Source organism: Hibiscus syriacus, unplaced genomic scaffold (genome assembly GCF_006381635.1).
Source record: "Hibiscus syriacus cultivar Baekdansim isolate YM2019G1 unplaced genomic scaffold, ASM638163v2 tig00110257_pilon, whole genome shotgun sequence".
Classification (NCBI taxonomy): Eukaryota; Viridiplantae; Streptophyta; class Magnoliopsida; order Malvales; family Malvaceae; genus Hibiscus; species Hibiscus syriacus.
The window spans coordinates 975148-996424 of record NW_024062648.1 but is presented as its reverse complement, the minus strand read 5'-3'; the positions used below and the strand labels follow the sequence as shown (position 1 = coordinate 996424).

The 21277-nt window shown below is 34.1% G+C and overlaps 2 protein-coding genes across 4 annotated transcripts; one reads left to right on the top strand and one right to left on the bottom strand.

Annotated features, from left to right (window-relative positions):
• Positions 1–6023: 6023 nt before the first annotated feature.
• On the bottom strand, positions 6024–15560 carry LOC120115007. The gene is made up of 2 exons (XM_039135781.1): positions 15265–15560; positions 6024–6150 (listed from the first exon to the last, which is right to left on the bottom strand). Exons 1-2 carry the CDS (start codon positions 15465–15467, stop codon positions 6039–6041), a joined length of 315 nt encoding a protein of 104 aa, XP_038991712.1. The 5' UTR covers positions 15468–15560; the 3' UTR covers positions 6024–6038.
• Positions 15561–18892: 3332 nt separating this feature from the next.
• LOC120115006 (nuclear transcription factor Y subunit C-3-like) lies at positions 18893–20903 on the top strand. Of its 3 annotated transcripts, none has more exons than XM_039135779.1 (2): positions 18893–18995; positions 19921–20903. In XM_039135779.1, the coding sequence occupies exon 2, from the start codon at positions 19940–19942 to the stop codon at positions 20708–20710; it is 771 nt and encodes a 256-aa protein (XP_038991710.1). In that variant the 5' UTR covers positions 18893–18995; positions 19921–19939; the 3' UTR covers positions 20711–20903. The 3 variants fall into 3 exon arrangements, with proteins under 3 accessions (XP_038991710.1, XP_038991711.1, XP_038991708.1); XM_039135780.1 differs by having other exon boundaries at positions 18894–18995; positions 19930–20903; XM_039135777.1 differs by lacking the exon at positions 18893–18995 and adding an exon at positions 19371–19435.
• Positions 20904–21277: the final 374 nt, after the last annotated feature.

The window sequence follows — 21277 nt, the reverse complement described above, 5'->3', positions numbered from 1 at the left end:
ATGGAGCACATTCAGCAAAGAGAGAACACATTCCATACTAGTTGCCATGTGAACGATAAAGATGGCAAAGTATGTCTTGTAGCCATTGATAGTGGAAGTTGTGCAAACCTTGCTAGCACATATATGGTAAAGAAGTTGGGACTTACAACGTTCAAACATCCCAGTCCATATGTTTTGCAAGGATTAAATGACGATGAAGAGCTAAAAGTCATAGAGCAAGTACTTGTGCATTTTTCAATTGGGAGATATGAAGATGAAATCTTGTGTGATGTTGTTCCCATGAATTCAAGCCATCTTCTTTTCGGTCAACCTTGGCAGTTTGATAAACGAGCAACACATAATTGCTTTACCAATCGCTTCTCATTCATCCATAATGAAAATAAGATCACTTTGGTGCCAATGTTGCTAAATCTAGTGCGTGAAGACCAAACTCAACTGAAGTCACGCATAGAAAAATGGGAGAAAGAGAAGGCCATAAAAAGAAGTTGTGAAGAAGAACATTTTGATGAGACAAAAATAATTGGAAATGAATCAGTTAGAGTTGAAAATGAGAATAAGAGCATTGAGTTGAATTTTTAGCCTTCCTTTCATTATTTTCCAGTTTCCATTAACCTTTGTTGTTCCTTAGCCGACACACTTGACATATTTTGAAAGATCGAATTTAGTTCATAAAAGATCTGATTACGAGGGAACGAGTGAAAAAAAGGCTAATCGAGTGTGTGAGATCAAAAGAGGACAAGTAAAAGCCTTAAAGTCCTAGAATGAAAATACGACTGTTGATTGACATTATGATGTGATTCAACCTAGCATTCCTCGGAAGATGAGGTTGTACCTTTGATGTTTCGATCTAGGAGAGCAACAAGTATCCTGCACAAACAAATAGCTTAAAATAGAATGGTTAAATGGAAGTAATGAAATGGATAGATAGTATGGCAGTGGAAGATATAAATATATAATGGTGGTAGTTTTAATGGAAATGATGAAGTGTGGTAAATGGAATAGAACGATTGTAATGGAAATGATTATGGAAGGTAGTATCTTAAGAAGACTCAAAGAAGAACCAATGTTAAAGAACAAAGATCCAGACTTTATATTGCTTCATTAAGGGATGGTAATAAGCACTTTGACCCTCCATCTATAACGAGATAGGAACCATAAGTATCAGGATGAATAGATGGGGTTGACGCCACAAGCATAAGTTTGATAAGTCGATAAAGTTCAATTAAGTACTAAAGAGATAAACTCTCACAATTTTCATTTTACACCAAAGTCCAACATTTCTCACATCAATTTTCTCATTTTTAATGCTCTCAATGTCTTTTTCAACTCTCGGTCCATCTTTTTTGCAAACAATTCTTTTTTCTAGTTGTCTTTGCAATTGTGTTTCTTTGACGAGATTGTCAACACACTTTTGAAGACGAGCTAGATTTTCTGGATTGAAACATGCAAAATTCCTTGGCTCTCTTAGCTTTGAGCTTTTGGCATTGTTTCGAAAATTGGGATCCTCCACTACAATTAGGTGTAGACTAGAAAATGATTGTGTCGTCTCTCCTTTTTAGTTGTGTATTGATCTTCGTTGGACGCGTTTGTGAACAAGAACGTCGTTCTATAATTTGGTCCAATTTCTTTGAGATTGGGTCGATATACTTTCAAAACAAACTCCTTATCTCTCGTGTCCTGGATTCCATTTCCAAGTTTGGTGCATGACCATCATTTTGGGCGTCACCTCCTGAAATAAGAGAATTGTCTCTAGAAGTACGAGACATTATTAGTAATAAAAAAATGACAAATAAACCTCACCAATACACTCCAAAAAAAGGAAAAAAAGTCACTCACAGTCGTGCACTCGTTCCTCTCTTGTAAAGTTCTTAAAAGGACTAACTCGAGACTTTTCAAGTGCTATAGACGTCGGCTAAAAAGTTCGTTAGTGTAGAGAAAAAAATAAAAAGGTAGAAAGGTTAAATAATGAAGGGTGGTCTTAAAAAAGGAAGAAAGGTTCACGTACTGTGCAAAGATACTCACCACCTTCCTAGAAGAAACAATCAAAGGTCTTGAAAACTTCTTTAGGATGTTGTTTGTTACCTTTGGCAAAGAAGTGCTTTTGCTTGGAATCCCTTGTTGACACTGGGATTAACTTGCTGATTTGTACTTCTCTTTTTTATTTCGTTTCCTTTTAATGGTAGGATATTGCTTTTGCTTGTTCTTGTTGTAATCCACCTTAGCTCTGATTACCACATGATACGATCCAACCTAGCATTCCTCGGAAGACGAGGTTGTACCTTTGATGTTTCGATCTAGGAGAGCAACAAGTATCTTTCACAAACAAATAGCTTAAAATAGAATGGTTAAATGGAAGTAATGAAATAGATAGATAGTATGGCAGCGGAAAATATAAGTATATAATGGTGATAGTTTTAATGGAAATGATAAAGTGTGGTAAATGGAATAGAACGATTATGATGGAAATGATTATGGAAGGTAGTATCTCAAGAAGACTCAAAGAAGAATCAATGTTAAAGAACAAAGACCTAGACTTTATATTGCTTCATTAAGCGATGGTAACCCTCCATCTATAACGAGATAGGAACCATAAGTATCAGGATGAATAGATGGGGTGGACGCCACAAGCATAAGCTTGATAAGTCGATAAAGTTCAATTAAGAACTAAAGAGTTAAACTCTCACAATTTTCATTTTAAACCAAAGTCCAACATTTCTCACATCAATTTTCTCATTTTCAATGCTCTCAATGTCTTTTTCAACTATCGCTCCTTCATCTTTTTTGCAAACAATTCCTTTTTCTAGTTGTCTTTGCAATTGTTTCTTTGACGAGATTGTCAACACACTCTTGAAGACGAGCTAGATTTTCTGGATTGAAACATGCAAAATTCCTTGGCTCTCTTAGCGTTGAGCTTTTGGCATTGTTTCAAAAATTGGGATCCTCTTTGTAAGATCTTGTTTATGTAGAATACTTGTTGCTTTCCTATATCGAAACATCAAAGGTACAACCGTGTCTTCGGAGGAATGCAAGGTTGGGATCGTTTCATATGGTAATCAAAGCTAAGGTGGATAGCCCATTAAACATCCACCCTGGTTTGCTAGTTCTATTCATTTTGTTAATAGTTTTTCAACACACTCAAATTCAATCTCAATGCTTTTATTCTCATTTTCAACTCCAACATTTCTCACATCAATTTTCTCATTTTCAATGCTCTCAATGTCTTTTTCAACTCTCGCTCCTTCATTTTTTTGCAAACAATTCCTTTTTCTAGTTGTCTTTGCAATTGTGTTTCTTTGATGAGATTGTCAACACACTCTTGAAGACGAGCTAGATTTTCTGGATTGAAACATGCAAAATTCCTTGGTTCCTTAGCGTTGAGCTTTTGGCATTGTTTCGAAAATTAGGACCCTCTACTGTAATTAGGTGTAGAACTAGAAAAGGATTGAGTGTCGTCTCTCCTTTTTAGTTGTGTATTGATCTTCGTTGAACGCGTTTGTGAACAAGAACGTCGTTCTATAATTTGGTCCAATTACTTTGAGATTGGGTCGAGATACTTTCGAAACAAACTCCTTATCTCGTGTCATGGCTTCCATTTCCAAGTTTGGTGCATGGCCATCATTTTGGGCGTTACCTCCTGAAATAAAAATTATCTCTAGAAGTACAAGACATTATTAGTAATAAAAAAATGACAAATAAACCTCACCAATACACTCCAAAGAAAGGAAAAAATGTCACTCACAGTCGTGCACTCGTTCCTCTCTTGTAATGTTCTTAAAAGGACTAACTCGAGACTTTTTAAGTGCCATGGACGTCGGCTAAAAAGTTCGTTAGTGTAGAGAAAAAAAATAAAAAGGTAGAAAGGTTAAATAATGAAGGGTGGTCTTAAAAAAGTAAGAAATGTTCACTTATTGTTCAAAGATACTCACCACATTCCTAGAAGAAACAATCAAAGGTCTTCAAAACTTCTTTAGGATGTTGTTTGTTACCTTTGGCAAAGAAGTGCTTTTGCTTGGAATCCCTTGTTGATACTTGGATTAACTTGCTGATTTGTACTTCTCTTTTTGATTTTCGTTTCTTTTTAATGGTAGGATATTGCTTTTGCTTGTTCTTATTACAATCCACCTTAGCTCTGATTACCATATGATACTAATCAATTTTTTCCTTCTATTCATTCTTTGAATTTGCAGGTTATTCCGAGGGACATTCAAGATGATTCAAGCATCATTCCTTTTGAAATTCCAAAAGATGTGTCACTTGAAATTATAGAAGACATGTCCATTAACCTTCCAAGTACATTCACCTCATACTCAAGATCGAATGAACCTTATGAAAGGGAAGATTTGATGAACCTAACCATGGAGAACATTAAGAGTCCAAACTCATTCATTCATGAATCTGATCCTTTTCTTTCATTTGAGTCTAAATCATCTACTTCTAACCTTGTTTCATTTTTCAGTTGTTGAATTAGAAGGAAAGACTTGAACATGTGAAGCATTCTGAGCAAAGCAAACGATGCAAGATGAAAATGAAGGAACCTCCATTCAAACAAAGATCAAGTTGTTCTCATATGTATCAAGCATCGATTTGAGGACAAATCGCATTAAAGAAGGGGGATGATGTGATCCTGTTTTAGCACCGACTTTCTCCATAACATGAACCCTTCATGGACGTTCTATCAGGATCAATCTAAGGGAGTTCTTCCTTACTTTATATTATATTTACTTATTTATGCATTAGATGTCATGTTAGAATAGCTATGCATATCATTACAACATGTTTTTAATCAGTTCATCAACTCATTTCAAGCATGTTATTATCTCATACTAGTTTGCATACATATTAAGCATGTATTCATTCTTGCATATTAGAATAGTCTTGCATTACTAATCAGCATGTATTATGATACGAGTCAGCCCGTCGATTGAGGACCTCTTCGATTGTAACGGATCTAGAACGAAGTAAGTAATTCCTCTATAGTAAACTCACTTGATAGTAAGGATGATGGTGTGGTTATATGGGTATGGCTATGAACGAAAATGAATAAGGATGAATAATAGATGTGGTAATGGAATTTAGGATGCTGGAAATTGGATAATAACAAAGAACAAGGAAGAACTTATACTAACAAGTATAAATCCAAACCTTATACGTTCAATGTTCAAGGACTTGGACCTGTTAGATAGCAATCTAAGAACCCAAAGTATCAAAGGATTGACAATACAAGATCAGACTTGAAATGTCAAGAAGATAGATCTAAGAATATTCAAATTGAGAGAAAACCTCACAATAGTTTTAATTCATCAAATTCTGTCAACAAAATGAAACAAAGCTTATTTAAGATGTTTGAAAGATTTAACCAAAAAGAATCGTGGTATTTAACCAGCTATTATGTCTTACTAAAAGATATTTTTAGTTCATAATTATCCATGAATTAAGGTGATGATTCGGTGTAAATGGATAGACAACTCTTCATGGCCGCGTAACACTCATGTCTCCTCAAGTTGATGCTAAATGGAGTCCAATGTCTTGCTGTTCATACGCACATGGCTGTGTTTTGGAGAAATATTCTTGTGCAATAATATAAACTGAAAACATGTGCATCATTATAGTTCTCCTCCAACAGGCGTGAGTGATGATCTTCAAACATGGGATGGTCAAAGACATTGCTGGAAATTGATTCATTATGGGCGTGTATGACATGTCTCCAATATGTGTGAGTGCATAGCTGAGTCATCAAGCATGGGTTTATTAAAAGAAGACAAAGCTAGAATGTGCAGCATGGGCGTGTCTTATGGAATCTGGAAATTCTGTCTTATGCTCCACTTAGTTGTTCCACTAGCTTCCAACGTGTTTCATGATCCAAGGACTTATTTTTTTCTTCAAAATGCTCATCCAAGCTGTTACAAACGTGTACCATATTCCCATAAACTTTGCTGCCATGTTTTGTGAGCTGTGTTTTCTAAGTGCTCAAAAATTGTCCAGCATGTGTGTCAGCCTCCAAAATGCTTCAACAGATTGATATCATCGTGTCCCATGCTCTACTGATTGGTGTATTTCTTTATAGTGCTCCAACAAGCTGTTAACAAGTGTTCCATGCTATTTGACATGTAACCAAGCTGTTTTGTACCAGATTCTATATGTTGTTCGTAGCTACATGTGCAAGAGAATGATAAACAAGTAAATTAAATAAAATGTGCTGGAATGAATGCATTATAATATAATGAGCTGTTGTGCATGTGTGCATCAACTAAAATGAATACCATGTGTGAATTAAAAATAAATGATATCATGCTGTTTGAAAGTGAATACACGTGAATGATAAAATGAATGCATATGAATGCATATGAATGATAATTTAATTAAATGAAAACACATGATGTGCTTTAACAATGTGAATGTTGAATGAATGTAAATATGCTACCATGACAAATGCTAATGCAAGCCAATCTAATTAAAAATAACAAGATGCATGTGGTAATGATAAATACGCTATCATTTCATGAATGAATTGAAACATACTTAGATGGATGCAAAACTAATATGAAAAAACATATGCTTAAAGTAACGTGACATGAGCTTATGAATGAATGATAACATATGATTATTGAATCATAGTTTATATTGCAAATGTATGCTTATAATAATATGTAGTGCATAAATGAGTAAATATAATATAAATTAAGGAAGAACTCCCTTGGATTGATCTTGATGGATCTTCAATGATGTGAGTATGTCATGCAAAAAGTTGGTGCTAAACAAGATCACATCATCGATGATGTGATCCTGTTTAGCACCGACTTTCTTTATAACGTGAACACTTCATGGACTTTCTATCAGGATCAATCTAAGGGAGTTCTTCCTTACTTTATATTATATTTACTTATTTATGTATTAGATGTCATGTTAAAATAACTATGCATATCATTACATGTTTTTAATTAGTTCATCAACTCATTTCAAGCATGTTATTATCTCATACTAGTTTGCATACATATTAAGCATGTATTCATTCTTGCATATTAGAATAATCTTGCATTACTAATCAGCATGTATTCATATAATGATAGCATACTTATCATTCCATCATACACATTGCTGTTTAAATATGTTCAACATATTAAGATAGTTTTGCATCACATTTATCATAGTATACATTCATGTTACTCGTTACATTTATCTTAGTATTTAAGATGTTCACGTGTTGTTCATGTTATGCATTCATCTAAGCATATTTCAATAATAACATACATATTATTCATATAGTTCATTTGCATATCATTATGTTTCATGTTTTCATTCATTCATCATGCCCATTGTTAAAAACGTTTTGCACTCACATTCACATAACATGTTTAGGTAGCATATTTGCATTCATTCAGCATGTGTTTTTCATTTAATATAAATTATCATTCATGTGCATTCATTCTGTCATTCACGTGCATTCAAACAGCATGTTATCATTTATTTTAAATCACACATGGCATTCATTTTAGTTGGTGCAGACATGCACGGCAGTTCACTATTATAATACATTCATTTTAGTTGATGCACACATGCATGGAAGCTCATTATATTATAATGCATTCATTCCAGCACATTTTAATTAATTTTCTTGTTTATCATTCCTTTGCACATGTAGGCTCGAACAGCTTGTAGAATCTGGTAGAAACAGCTTGGTACACGTCAAACAAGTATGAGAACAGCCTGTTGAAGCACTATCACGACACATATCATTCAGCAGAGCATAATACACAATTATAACATTTTGTGGAGCATAATAAAGGTTGAACTTATGTGGGAGATATTTTATGTTGGAGCAATAAGGGACATCCATTCAGCAAAGCATAAACAGCACACAAAGAGAGGAGGAGAAGCACTTAAAGAGAGGAGGAGCAGCACTTGGAACACAAAAATCAGCCACATTCTTGATGACTCAGCTATGCACTCACACATATTGGAGACGTCATACATGCCCATAATGAATCAATTTCCAGCATTGTCTTTGACCAGCCCATGCTTGAAGATCATCACTCGCGCCTATTGAAGGATAATCATAATGTTGCACATTCACCTTGTTTTCTTTATTTAATCAACCCATAATAAACAAACAACAAGATATCACATTGAAGAAGCATTATGAAAATATAAACAACTCCTTAGATCATGAAACACGTTGAAGACATGAATAGCTAGTGAAACAACTAATTAGAGCACAAAATAACATTTCTCTGATACCATATGATACGATCCCAACCTTGCATTCCTCGGAAGTCACGGTTGTACCTCTGATGTTTCGATCTAGGAAAGCAACAAGTATTCTACATAAACAAGAAACTGATAATAGAATGGTTAAATGGAAGTAATGGAATGGATAGATAATATGGCAGCGGAATATATATATATGATGGTTATAGTTTTAATGGTAATGATGAAGTATGGTAAATGGAATAGAATGAAGTGATGGAAATGAATATGAAATGTAATATCTTAAGAAGACTCAAAGAAGGAACAATGTTAAAGAACAAAGACTTAGACTTTATATTGCTTCATTAAGGGATGATAATAAACACTTTAACCCTCTATCTACAAAGAGATAGGAACCATATGTATCAGAATGAATAGATGGGGTTGAATTAACACTTGTGTTTCTTTAATCTGATGCTTAAGTGGAAACACACAAGTCTTGCACATGACTTGTTTATTTGGCACGCAGAATGGTGAGGTAGATAACCGTGTAGTGCATCTTTGTTCCAAATGGTGAGTGTTGTCCATGTGCAGAATTATGGGTGTCATATGGAATTTGAAAATGTTGTTTTGTGCTCCAATTAGTTGTTCCACTAGTTATTCATGTCTTCAACGTGTTTCATGATCCAATGAGTTGTTTATATCTTCATAATGTTTCTCCAACGTGATATCTTGCTGTTTGTTCATTATGGGATGATTAAATAAAGAAAATAAGGTGAATGTGCAGCATTATGATTCTCCTTCAACAGGCGTGAGTGATGATCTTCAAGCATGGGCTGGTCAAAGACAATGCTGCAAATTGATTCATTATGGGCGTGTATGACATGTCTCCAATATGTGTGAGTGCATAGCTGAGTTATCAAGCATGGGGCTGATTTTTATGTTCCACGTGCTGCTCCTCCTCTCTTTGTGTGATGTTTATGCTTTGCTGAATGGATGTCCCTTAGTGCTCCAACATAAATTGTCTCCCACATAAGTTCAACCTTTATTATGCTCCACAAACTGTTATAATTGTGTATTATGCTATGCTGAATGGTGTGTGTCGTGATAGTGCTTTAATAGGCTGTTCTCATGCTTGTTTGACGTATACCAAGCTGTTTCTACCAGATTCTACAAGCTGTTCGAGCCTACATGTGCAAGGGAATGATAAACAAGTAAATTAATTAAAATGTGCTGGAATGAATGCATTATAATATAATGAGCTGTCATGCATGTGTGCATCAACTAAAATGAATGTATTATAATAGTGAACTGTCGTGCATATGTGCACCAACTAAAATAAATGACATGTGTGAATTAAAATAAATGATAACATGCTGTTTAAATGTGAATGCAAGTGAATGACAAAATGAATGCACATGAATGATAATTTATATTAAATGAAAAACACATGCTGAATGAATGCAAATATGCTACCTAACATGATGTTATGTGAATGTGAGTGCAAAACGTTTTTAACAATGGGCATGATGAATGAATGAAAACATGAAACATAAAGATATGCAAATGAACTATATGAATAATATGTATGCTATTATGGAAATATGCTTAGACGAATGCATAACATGAATAACACGTGAACATCTTAAAAACTAAGATAAATGTAATGAGTAACATGAATGTATACTATGATGAATGTAATGCAAAGCTATCTTAAAATAGCGTTATTAAATAAAGTTTAAATTATAAAATAAGACTTAAAAACTCAATTTTTTATAATTATTGGATTGATTTTTATGTTCGAGTAGAATCCCTTAACTCTACATGATATATGTATATCACACATGGTATCAAATAGCGTTCCGAAAACACTATAACGGCCGCGCCACCGTCCGAAACCACTATTCATGGTTTTTGCGGTGGGTCACGGATTCACACCGATCGCGGTCGATTGCGCCCATAATTTAACGGAAAATGGACAATTGCGCCGATAACGGGACGCATTTACCGTTATTCCAACCGTTACTCAAAAAAAACTTAAGAAAATATTATTTTTTTGTGTTCATCGTCACCAAACCTTTTTTTTCTTTTCAAATTCACGTTTTTTATATATGCATGTTGAGATTTAAAAGGAAAAAGAAAATAGAAAACTAAAAAGGAAGAACAAACCTTTTTGTGGGTCTCGCCGAGTGAAATTCACTGTAATCGGAGAAAGGAATCTTCGTCGGAGCTTAAGATTGTTGAAGAAAAAAAGAAAAACATTCACACTTTGGATTTAGGCTATAACATGTTATGGTTTTGGAGTTTTTTTTTCCTGGTTTTGATACTTGAGTGTGAGAGTATAAAGAAATGAAGAAGAAATGAGAGAACGTGGTGGGTGGGGGGGAGAATAGAGTTTAGGATTTAAATATTTTAGGCTTTATTAGTCTTAAAACAAAACATTATGTACCCATTTTTATTAAGTTATAAAATATTTCTTTAAGGAAATATTAATTTGCTATCCTTCCAATTTTTAAAATTTATAATTTAATCTATAGTTTAGAATGTAAACTTTAATTTTTTTTAATTTAGTCCTAATTTCAATAATTTAAATAATAATGTGTTCACAATGTTATCATGAACTAATTATCTTATCTTATTACCAGAGTTTTAAAGTCTTCTATATAGTTAAACTATATTACATATATGTCATTTTAGCATAGAAACAACAACAACAACAACAAAACCCTATTCCCATATGTAATGGGGTAAGGGGGAGGTAGGGTAGTAGGCTGCCTCCGACAGTCAGAAAATTAAAAATAAAGATAAAATGCTATGCATGTATAAAAATAAAAAATAAATACATAGTCAAACAGTCTACATATGCAGTCTACATATGTACATCTGTAATGAGAATTAATCCCTACAATTAAATCCCTGCGTAAAAAGCTCTGCATATAGACAGAAACGTAAGATCTGACTAAAATTAAAAAGAGGAAACATGAAGAGAAGAATACACAGAAGTCAACGATAGCAAGCAACGTGAAGAAATAAGGTCAAATGGGTTAAAACCTAAACTTAGGCAACATTTCTCCAATACCCTAGTTATTAGCCTTCATAAATTACAATGACAGAGACGTATAAAAAGTAGAAGTTATGGAAAATTCTATAAAGGCATTAAAAAACAGAGAAAATATACCATAAAGATGTGACCCGTACTACTCAGCTACCATGATCTTAAGTCTCCATACTTTCCTATCTGAGGTAATGTCCTCGATAAGGGTTAAATCCTTCAAATCAGTTTTCAAGCAGTCTTCCCACTTTCGCCTTGGTCGTCCTCTCCTTCTGGCACCGTCGACTGTAATCGACTCTACCCTCCTGACCGCATCCGACGATTGTCTCCTAAGGACATGCCCAAACCACCGTAGTCTTCCCTCCCTCAATTTTTCGGATACATGCACAACCCCCAATGACATCCTAATAGCAGAGTTTGGTGTCATGTCCCACAGAGTCCTACCACATGCCCATCGAAGCATTCTCATTTCTGCGGCCTCCATCCTCCTTACGTGATCCTTCTTGATTGCCCAACATTATGATCCATACAGCAGTGTTGGTCTTATTGTCATTCTATAAAATTTTCCCTTAAGTTTTAGAGGCGCCTTCTTGTCACACAAAACTCCGGTAGCAACCCTCCACTTTAGTCATCCCTCTTTTATACGATGTGTAACGCCATCATCCACACCCCCATCTTTATGTATCATAGACTCTAAGTACTTGAAACAATCCTTTGAGGGGAGAACGTGTCCTTCTATGCATACCTCTACATCTTCATCATTTTGGTTCCCACTGAAGTTTGAACATAAATACTCTGTCTTTGCAATATTGATCCTTAGACCTTTTTCTTCCAAAGCAGTCTTCCAGGTAACCAGTCTACTATTTAGCTCAGTTCTTGTTTCAGCAACTAGAACAATGTCGTCAGCGAAAAGCATACACCATGGAACATCGTCTGGTGTCGCACAATAGATGTCATCCATAATCAAGGCGAAGATGTAAGGGCTAAGAGCCGACCCCTGGTGGAGTCCGATTTCCACCAGGAATGCCTCGGTGTCGCCAACTATAGTCTTGACGTACGTAGTAGATCTACAATACATATCACGAATCGCTCGGATATAAGCAGTTGGGATCCGTCTCGTTTCCAAGGTCTTCTAGATCGTATCTCGGGGAACACTATCATACGCCTTCTCAAGATCAATGAACGCCATGTGAAGATCTCTATTTTTTTCCCTATATTTCTCCATAAGCTGTCGAAGTAGATGAATCACCTCCGTAGTAGACCTGCCTGGCATAAAGCCAAATTGGTTTTCCAAAACCCTAGTAACCTGTCTCAACCTAGCCTCAATCACCCTTTCCCATAGCTTCATAGTATGGCTGAGTAGTTTAATACCTCTGTAGTTGCCACAACGTTGGGGATCTCCTTTATTCTTATAGATTAGTATCACCGTAGACTCTCTCCACTCCTCTGGCATCTTGGCAGTCTCTAAAATAATATTAAAGATGTTGGTCAACCAGTTAACTCCCTCTTCTCCTAGGGCCAACCACACAGTGATAGAAATTTGATCTAGACCGACAGTTTTGTCCCTCCCCATCTTTCTAAGAGTCATTTTGACTTCCTCAAACTCAATCCTATTTGTAGGGCATTCATTGGTCGTAGTATGATGGTCGATTGACCCATCAGAGGTACTATCTCTACCGGGAGAGGCACCGTCATTAAATAAGCCAAAAAAGTAACTACCCCAAACCCTCTTAATATCATGATCTTTCACTAAAAGAATATCATTGTTGTCCTTAATAAACTTAATGCTACATAGATCCTTTTTAGCTTAGTAAACATTCTAAAAATCATTAAAAATGACTCATTATAATTATAATTATAATTATAATTATAATTATTATGTTTTACGATAAGTTATGCAAAATTTAAAATAATTCAAGACTGCGGCACCCGCAGTGACCGCGATGACTTCCGTTATGTCCGCAACCACGATAAACGCGACGCGACCGAAAACGCTATTTAAATCCCTGATATCACATATAAAAAATAAAGATATATATATATATATATATATATATATATATATATATATATATATATATAGAGAGAGGGAGAGAGAGAGAGAGAGAGAAAACTGTTTAATTTACAATCAATTAACACCATAACATTATATATATTTACATTTAAATTTAAACTCGATTTAAGTAAAAAAAAATAAAATTTAAATTATATAAGATTCATTAATTCGATTAACTTAAATTTCTTTAACTAAATTCGAAAAAAATCAAAGATTATCTTTGATCCCAAACATCAACATGGGTCTCAATCCAAATAGGCAATCCTTATCCTTCTATTATTATTAGTGGGATATTTTCTATCAAACCCTGTATACTAATCCTATGGCCAAGGAGAAAGATACTAATCCAAACAGGCTGTCTACTTTTCAATAGCACTAGGGTAGTGAACTACTGGATGTTAGACACGTGTATGGCTAAACTGAATCTAGAGATTCCCATATTTGAAAGGAATGAAAACCTTTCCATCTGGATTCAATTAAAATCATGTTAAAATAGTCACACATACACCAATCACCGGAACCCCACCACTAAAAAAAAAGGATAAAAATACGACTTTTAATGAGATGGGGTTATCATCTTGTTTGGTCCCCACAAGAACAAAAAAATTCAAACCTGAATGTGCAATCACAGCCATGTTATCTCCCACGCTTCCCATTCCATTATAAGAATTTAAAACTTCTCATCTATTATAAGATATTTCTTGATTTGATCTATTCAATTTTAAATATATAAGATTATTAAATCCTTTAAACGTTAAAAGATATTGTTATTTTCTTTGAATATCCTAGATTTGATCAACGATGTCTACAAAATATATGTGCATACATTTTAATCGATTAAGATAATACTAAACATATACTACTTTATAATCACCCCAGACTAATCAAAAAAGAATATAAGATTATTGAAAATAATTGAATCCTAAATGCTAAGCTATTAATTTGTCAAATTTCAAAATTAAAACAAGGTAATTTGACCCAATAGAAGTAATTATTTAGCTTAATACGACACCTGATTTTTTATTTGAGGAATTACGACATTTGATATAGTCACTTGGAACTCATCACGTCGAGATGAAAAGTTCTAATAAAATATATTTTTTATTAAAATTTTACTCAGACGCGACAAAATTTAATAAAAAATTATATTTTATTAGAACTCGTCATTATCTAGACAAACTCATCATGTAGATGTGATAAATTTGTCATCCACTGTAGCATTTGTCGTATATTCCAAATTAATTTTAAAGATGACATAATGGGTTAATTTGCCTACATTGCCATTAAATATTTAACATTCATATCAAAACGAAATCATTTTTGTGATATGTATACGTGGACATTCGTCAATCACGCCATCGTGGCATAATTGAAACAAAAATCAAAATTTAATACTATAATTGATAAAATTGGAAGTCCGGTATACAAGGACTAAAGTTAGATGAAATATGATGTAGTTTACCTTAAAAAATAACTTGTTAAATTTATATGGAAAAGTGTTAAAATTTTTAATCTCAAGCACGCGATTGGTCGTTGATTCATTTTTTCTTTCTCCAAAAAATGGATAAACACTACCTAATGTAGCTCATAAATCCATTAATCTGATTAAACTAATCACAACGATTCCCTCAGTTCAATAAAGATCGGACTGAGAAGCTTGAGATTAAGTGAAAACAAAAAGCCTACAAGCTTTTCAATAAGAACAATTTGTTTTTCTTTTTAGTAATATATGCGTATAATTTCATCCAAACAGTTGAACAATTTTGATCAAATTAAGAAGACTAGAAGCTAGAGATGATGATGATAATCAAAGAAATGAAAGTTTTAAATTCGAATCGTTTTCATCGTGAACTAATTCGTAAGAAATGAAAAACACGCACACAACGAGTTCTTAACCACTTGATGATCAAATGATCCAGAGATCTAAATCTTAAATACTTCCATTTAATTTTAAAATAGAATAATATTTTACCTGGGCTGTAAAGCAGATTCGTTTTGGTGCGAGTAAGCGAACTGGACATGGTCTCCGATCTGCACGGACACGGCGGAGGAGTTCGTCTCGAGGAACCGTTTAACAAGCGCGTCCGCCGATATCTTGGGCGACGGAGTCCGGCAACCGGCCGCCACCAGCTCGTCCGGTGGGGACACTATCGTGCTGCTAAACACTCCTAACATTTTTTTCTCCCCTCCAGACGAAAATACTCCAAAGAAAAGGATCGGCAATATTTTAATTGTATTTTTTGGTCGGAACTGGAAGAATCTATTAAGGCTTGAGTATAGGAACGAAAAATCAAAAAAAGGTAAATTACACCCTATGGATCATCTAATTATTGATAATATTATAAATTGATCACTATTTTTCAAAAATTACAAAAAGACATGTAATTGATCAATTATTACAAATAAGTCATTCTATCGTTAAATATGCCATGGACGTTAGCTTTATTGGTAAAATTAAGTGACCTGATTTTAATAATAAAAAATGTAATGACCTAATTATTACATAATAAATAAAGTGATTTAATTGCAACTAAAGAGTTAACGTCCATTTCATTTTCAACGATAAAATGAATAGTTTATGATAATCGATTAATTAAGTGATTAGTTTATAGCTTTTTGAAATTTAATAACTTATTTATAATGTTAATAATAAGTGATATAAAATGTAATTTACCCAAAACAAAAATACTAAGATATCACTAAAGCTTACGTCGCATATCGCAACGTATCGCTAAAGTGACGTATCGAATCATATCACAAGTAAATTTATCCTTATTATGTAAATATTAAAAAGTAAAAGGATTTGTTTAAAATTAATTATTTATTAAATTATAATTTTAATAAAATTATAATTTTTTAACTAAAATAATAATTAATTTAAGTAATTTAATTAGATTATAAATAGAAATTTTAAATTATAAAAATAGAATCACCATCATAATCGGTCACCGTCGATGAACTCTTGACATGCCGGAAAACCAATTGTCTTAATATATAGGCTTGCTGTTGCCGTCCCAGTTTGTCATAATTCAGTTCGGCGTCACCCAACGTTGTCTATCTAAAGGAGAAGCTCTGTCCCGTCTTTTTTTGTTTTCTCGTCGTCTTGTTTTTTTTTTTTTTCTCTTTTACGCCGATGACATTCGAAACATCATACCCGACCGTCAGCCGGCCTAGCCAAACCGCCGCGTGTAAGGCCTCACATTTCACTCCGATCGTCTCGTGGTAAGTTTATTATTTGTTAATGGTAATATCACGTTACAGCCCCCATATTTGTGTTTTATTTCAGACGGTTAAATTGCATGAAAACCCCCCATAGTTTCCTCCATTTATAGTTTCGTCTGTTTTATTATACACGGTTAAATTTGTTTTAATTTAAATGGCCAAATTGCATTTAAACCCCAACACTTTCCCCTAGTTAGATTTCATACTTCTAGGTTTTAAATCTTCTATAATATGTACTTTATTTTTATTTTTGATAATTAATTTCAATTTGACTCTTTCATTTTAATTAATAATATTATTAAATATTTTATTTATTCATTAATTTTTTAACATTAATTTCATATCATTTGATATTAATTGTTATCATTAATCTTAACAATTTGATACTTAATTTTTACTTGATATTAATTGAGATTTTTTGAATCATTTTAATATTAATTTTTGTTAAGCAAATTTAAATATTGATCATCAATTTTAAATTTTGATGCTTAATTTTAACTTGTTATTCATTTTTATAATTGCTTTTGATTTAGTATTGATTTTGATCAAATAAATTTTAACTTGGATTTCGGACCTATTTGAACTAGTTAATGGGATCTTAATTTTACTCCTTCAAAACAAGTAAAAATGGAGTGTAAGTGGCATCTCGATATGAATTCAGAAGATATCAATATTGAGGTACATTCATTGTGATTAATTGAAAGAGTTATGTATATTAAGTGTTGTAGTTAAAATGTTAAATTTGTCGTCATGGAAGAAAATTAATTTTTATTTATTAATTATAAAAAGATTTTTTTATACTTATCTAGTGTTTATGTTGTTAATTTAATGAGGTTTTTCAAGGATCTCTATATTTTTTATAATTATGATTTTTTACATTATTTTATTTTTATGTAGGAAAGAGTTGAAGTTTTACATAAGAAGGAAAGTCCAATAAGTCTTTATACTATTATAACCAAGTTAGATACCACGATTGATTCAATAAAAAAATATTGAAAAGGCGTTGTTCGTAGGGATGGGCATTGGTCGGGTTGGGTCGGGATTTTGGTCCACCCGACTCGACCCGAGAACAAGAGAGCCTTCACCCGAGGCCCGACCTGACCCGACCAAATAAATGTTTCACCCGACCCGACTCGACCCGAATATATGACATAGAAACTCGATCCGACCCGAAATAATAAAAAAATTTATTTTTATTCAATAAAAATAGTGACTTAATTGAAAAAAAAATTATATATAGAGGGATATTATTGTAATTATCCCCAAATATATAGGGTAAAAATTATATATATTTTCGGGTTGGGTTGTATTTTTTCACCCTAAACCCGAATCCGACCCGAACACAACATAAAAAAATCCGACCCGACCCGACCCGAATCCGTATTTTTTAAAAAGAAAAATCCGACCCGATTAGGGTCGGGTCAGAACCCGACGGATCGGGTTTAAATGCCCATCCCTAGTTGCTCGCGTGGTTGGTCTATTTGAAAAACAAATTAAGGATAAATGTGTAAATAATAGACCACATTGGGAAGATTTACATGGGTGATCATTCTAAGGAAAAGTGATCAAACAATAGATCAAAAAAGAAAAGTGTAGATCATGGTTCATTGAAGGGTGAATGTTTAGATAGTGGATCGCACGAGGAAGAACAATTATGTATTAAGCCCTTGAAGGAGAAAATTGATAGTCATAGTAGAAAAGTGTGTAGCTCTCCATTTATCAGTTTTTATCCCGAGTATCTAAACTTACCGTTTTAGTATCTAAACTTTTAATTTTTTCAACTTAACGTTAAATTTTGAACTCTGTACTAAAATGAAACAAAAATTAAAGTTTTTAATGTTGGGGGTACTAAAATAAAATAAAAACTAAACTTTATAAATGATTCTGAAAAAAATGAAAGTCTAGGTACTAAAGGCATAATTTATCCTATCTATTTTATATAAGCCTACAAATTATATATATGGGTAAATTATAATAAATTTCATCACTGAACTTTACTCTCTCCTATTTTGGTCACTTTGTCGTTAAATAGTTAACAATATTAAAAACGACGCCGTTTTAAGAAAACAAAATTTTTCACCAAAACTTTAACAATCCATTTTAACTCTGTTAACTATTTAATGGTCGAGTGACCAAGAAAACCCAATGTATTCAGTTTAGTGAGAAAATCAAAAGGATTTAAAGTATAATAAGTGAAATAGAGAGAAAGTAGAGTTGAGTTACCAAATATATAATTTACCCATATATATATTAGGAAAGGAAAATGAAGGGCAAGAAAGTAAGAAAGAACCAAAAGTCAAACTAGGTTATAAGTGGAGAGATTGTGAAGGTTGTGCTCACTTCTTTTAATCTTATAATAGTAACACAGTGTCCACTTTCAGCTTCTCTTCTCCACCAGTCCACCAAATTATTCCCCCCTCCCTTTTCCCCTTCATCTAGGGTTCCAATTTATAAGCAAAATCAACTGATCCCAAGCACAAGGTACAATTTCCCCCTTTCTATGTTTTTACTTTTATAGCTCAGTTTATTCCTTCGATCATCGTTTAATTTGTCATTCTTTTGATGATCTCTCTTAGCTATTTTCGTAAATATAGAATTCAAGGAAGCAATTTGATTTTGCTTCGTAATTGACGCGGTAAGATGACCTGTGAAGTAAGATGTTGTGTTAGGCGTGTTTGTATTGTGGTATTTTATACGTTTCTCTATGCCTGTTTATGTATTTTTTGTATGCTTACGTATGGGAACTGAATTGTAATTCCTGTGCTTGTTTTTGTTTTGGAGTTTTTATTCATGAACGATTCAAATTGAATTTATGCTGTTTTAGAATTTTTGGATTGGTTTCATGCTTTGGGTTTTGGATTATCATTGATTATGGTGATTCCTTGGCTGTCATATTTTGTGGAATCTACAATCAAACATCAGTAATTTAACTCTGCCTTCACTATTGCTTCATTTATAGTCAAAATGTATTTAGCCATCTTGTCCTCGTTTAATCTGTTACCATACCTGTAACCAGCAAATGCTTATTCGAAGTTCGAAAATTTTTCTGTAGTTTTTATTTTGTTCGTTACAAAGGATAGCTAGAGTTCTTTGCAGTTGAGCTTTTACCGGTTAAATACCGGAAATGTCTTGATTGTCCACTTTTCTTACCATTTTCTTTCACTGCTGAGTATGAATTAGTTGGTAATTTGATTTCCTTCAAGATAAAGAGCGATTCATTTTTTCCGGGTTCTGGAAATCCATTTTCTCTATACTTTGTTTATTTCCTTTTAGGATAGTAGTTTATGGTGATGCAGTTGTTGAAACAATCTTCTGTTATCATTGTTTCCAGGTTCTGTGAATCAATCTATTTATTTTCTTTTATAAATGCCTAATGGTTTATTAATTATTGCTGGGCACCTCCTAGTCAATCTAGATCAACCAGTATGGACCAGCAAGGGCATGGGCAGAGCTCTGCAACGGGCATAGTTGGTAGTGCAGCAGCGGTTCCGTATGGTATAACAAGTTATCAACCTAATCAAATGCTGGGAACCTCCGCTCCCGGGTCGGCTGGTTCAATCCAATCCCCTACTCAGCCTGCAGGCGCCTCTGCACCGTCAACTCAGCTGGCACAACACCAACTTGCTTATCAGCACATACACCAACAGCAGCAGCAGCAATTGCAACAACACCTCCAGCACTTTTGGTCAAACCAGTATCAAGAAATCGAGCAGACTACTGATTTTAGAAACCATAGCCTACCACTGGCCAGGATCAAGAAGATTATGAAGGCAGATGAGGATGTTAGGATGATATCAGCTGAAGCTCCGGTAGTATTTGCTAGGGCCTGTGAAATGTTCATTCTAGAGTTGACACTGAGGTCATGGAATCACACCGAGGAAAATAAGAGGAGGACTCTTCAGAAGAATGACATTGGAGCAGCAATTACGAGGACCGATATATTCGATTTTCTGGTCGATATCGTCCCGAGGGAGGATATAAAAGACGAGGTTCTTGCATCTGTTCCAAGAGTTGAAGGTCCAGCTGATGGTCTTCCTTACTATTACATGCCACCTCAACTTGCTCCTCAGGCTGGTGCCCCGGGTATGACTGTCGGTAAGCCAATGATGGACCATGCCTTCTATGGCCAAAACCCTCGCCCTTATGCTGGTCAGCCGGTGTGGCAACCGCAGCAGCAATCACCTTCGGACTCATAAATGTAAACGTAACGGCTACTTATGAGCTAGGACTGCAAGTGAATTGATCATCATACCCATAGTATCATTAGTGTGTGATTGAATTCTACAACATATTAGTGCATTGCTATATTGCATTACAATTTAGTTGCTCCCTATATATTTTCTGTAATATTTCAAAGATGCTTTGTTTTAATGTATTTGAAGTTCTACGTATAACAATATTTATCTTTTGGTCTGCCAAAGCATACTTCTAGCACACAAAGGGATTTTGTTGTCGAAGCAGTTCGTGAGTAGGGATGGCAAACGAATACAGTTTCGTGGATTCCGCACCGCAGCCGCTCCAATTGGAGCGGAGATGGGTATAATTTTAGCGGGTAGTGGGCGAGTGTGGATTTATAAAGTGGTAATCGTCGTGGATGGTGGGCGGGTAATGGGTTTGAGACATTACCCGCCCCGCATCCGCCCGCCCCACATTCGCCCGACCAACTAAATATCTATTAAATTTTGGACCATTATGAATTTAGGTGTAATTTTAGAGACTAATTTATAAATTTTAATATTGTATAATATATAACATATAATTTA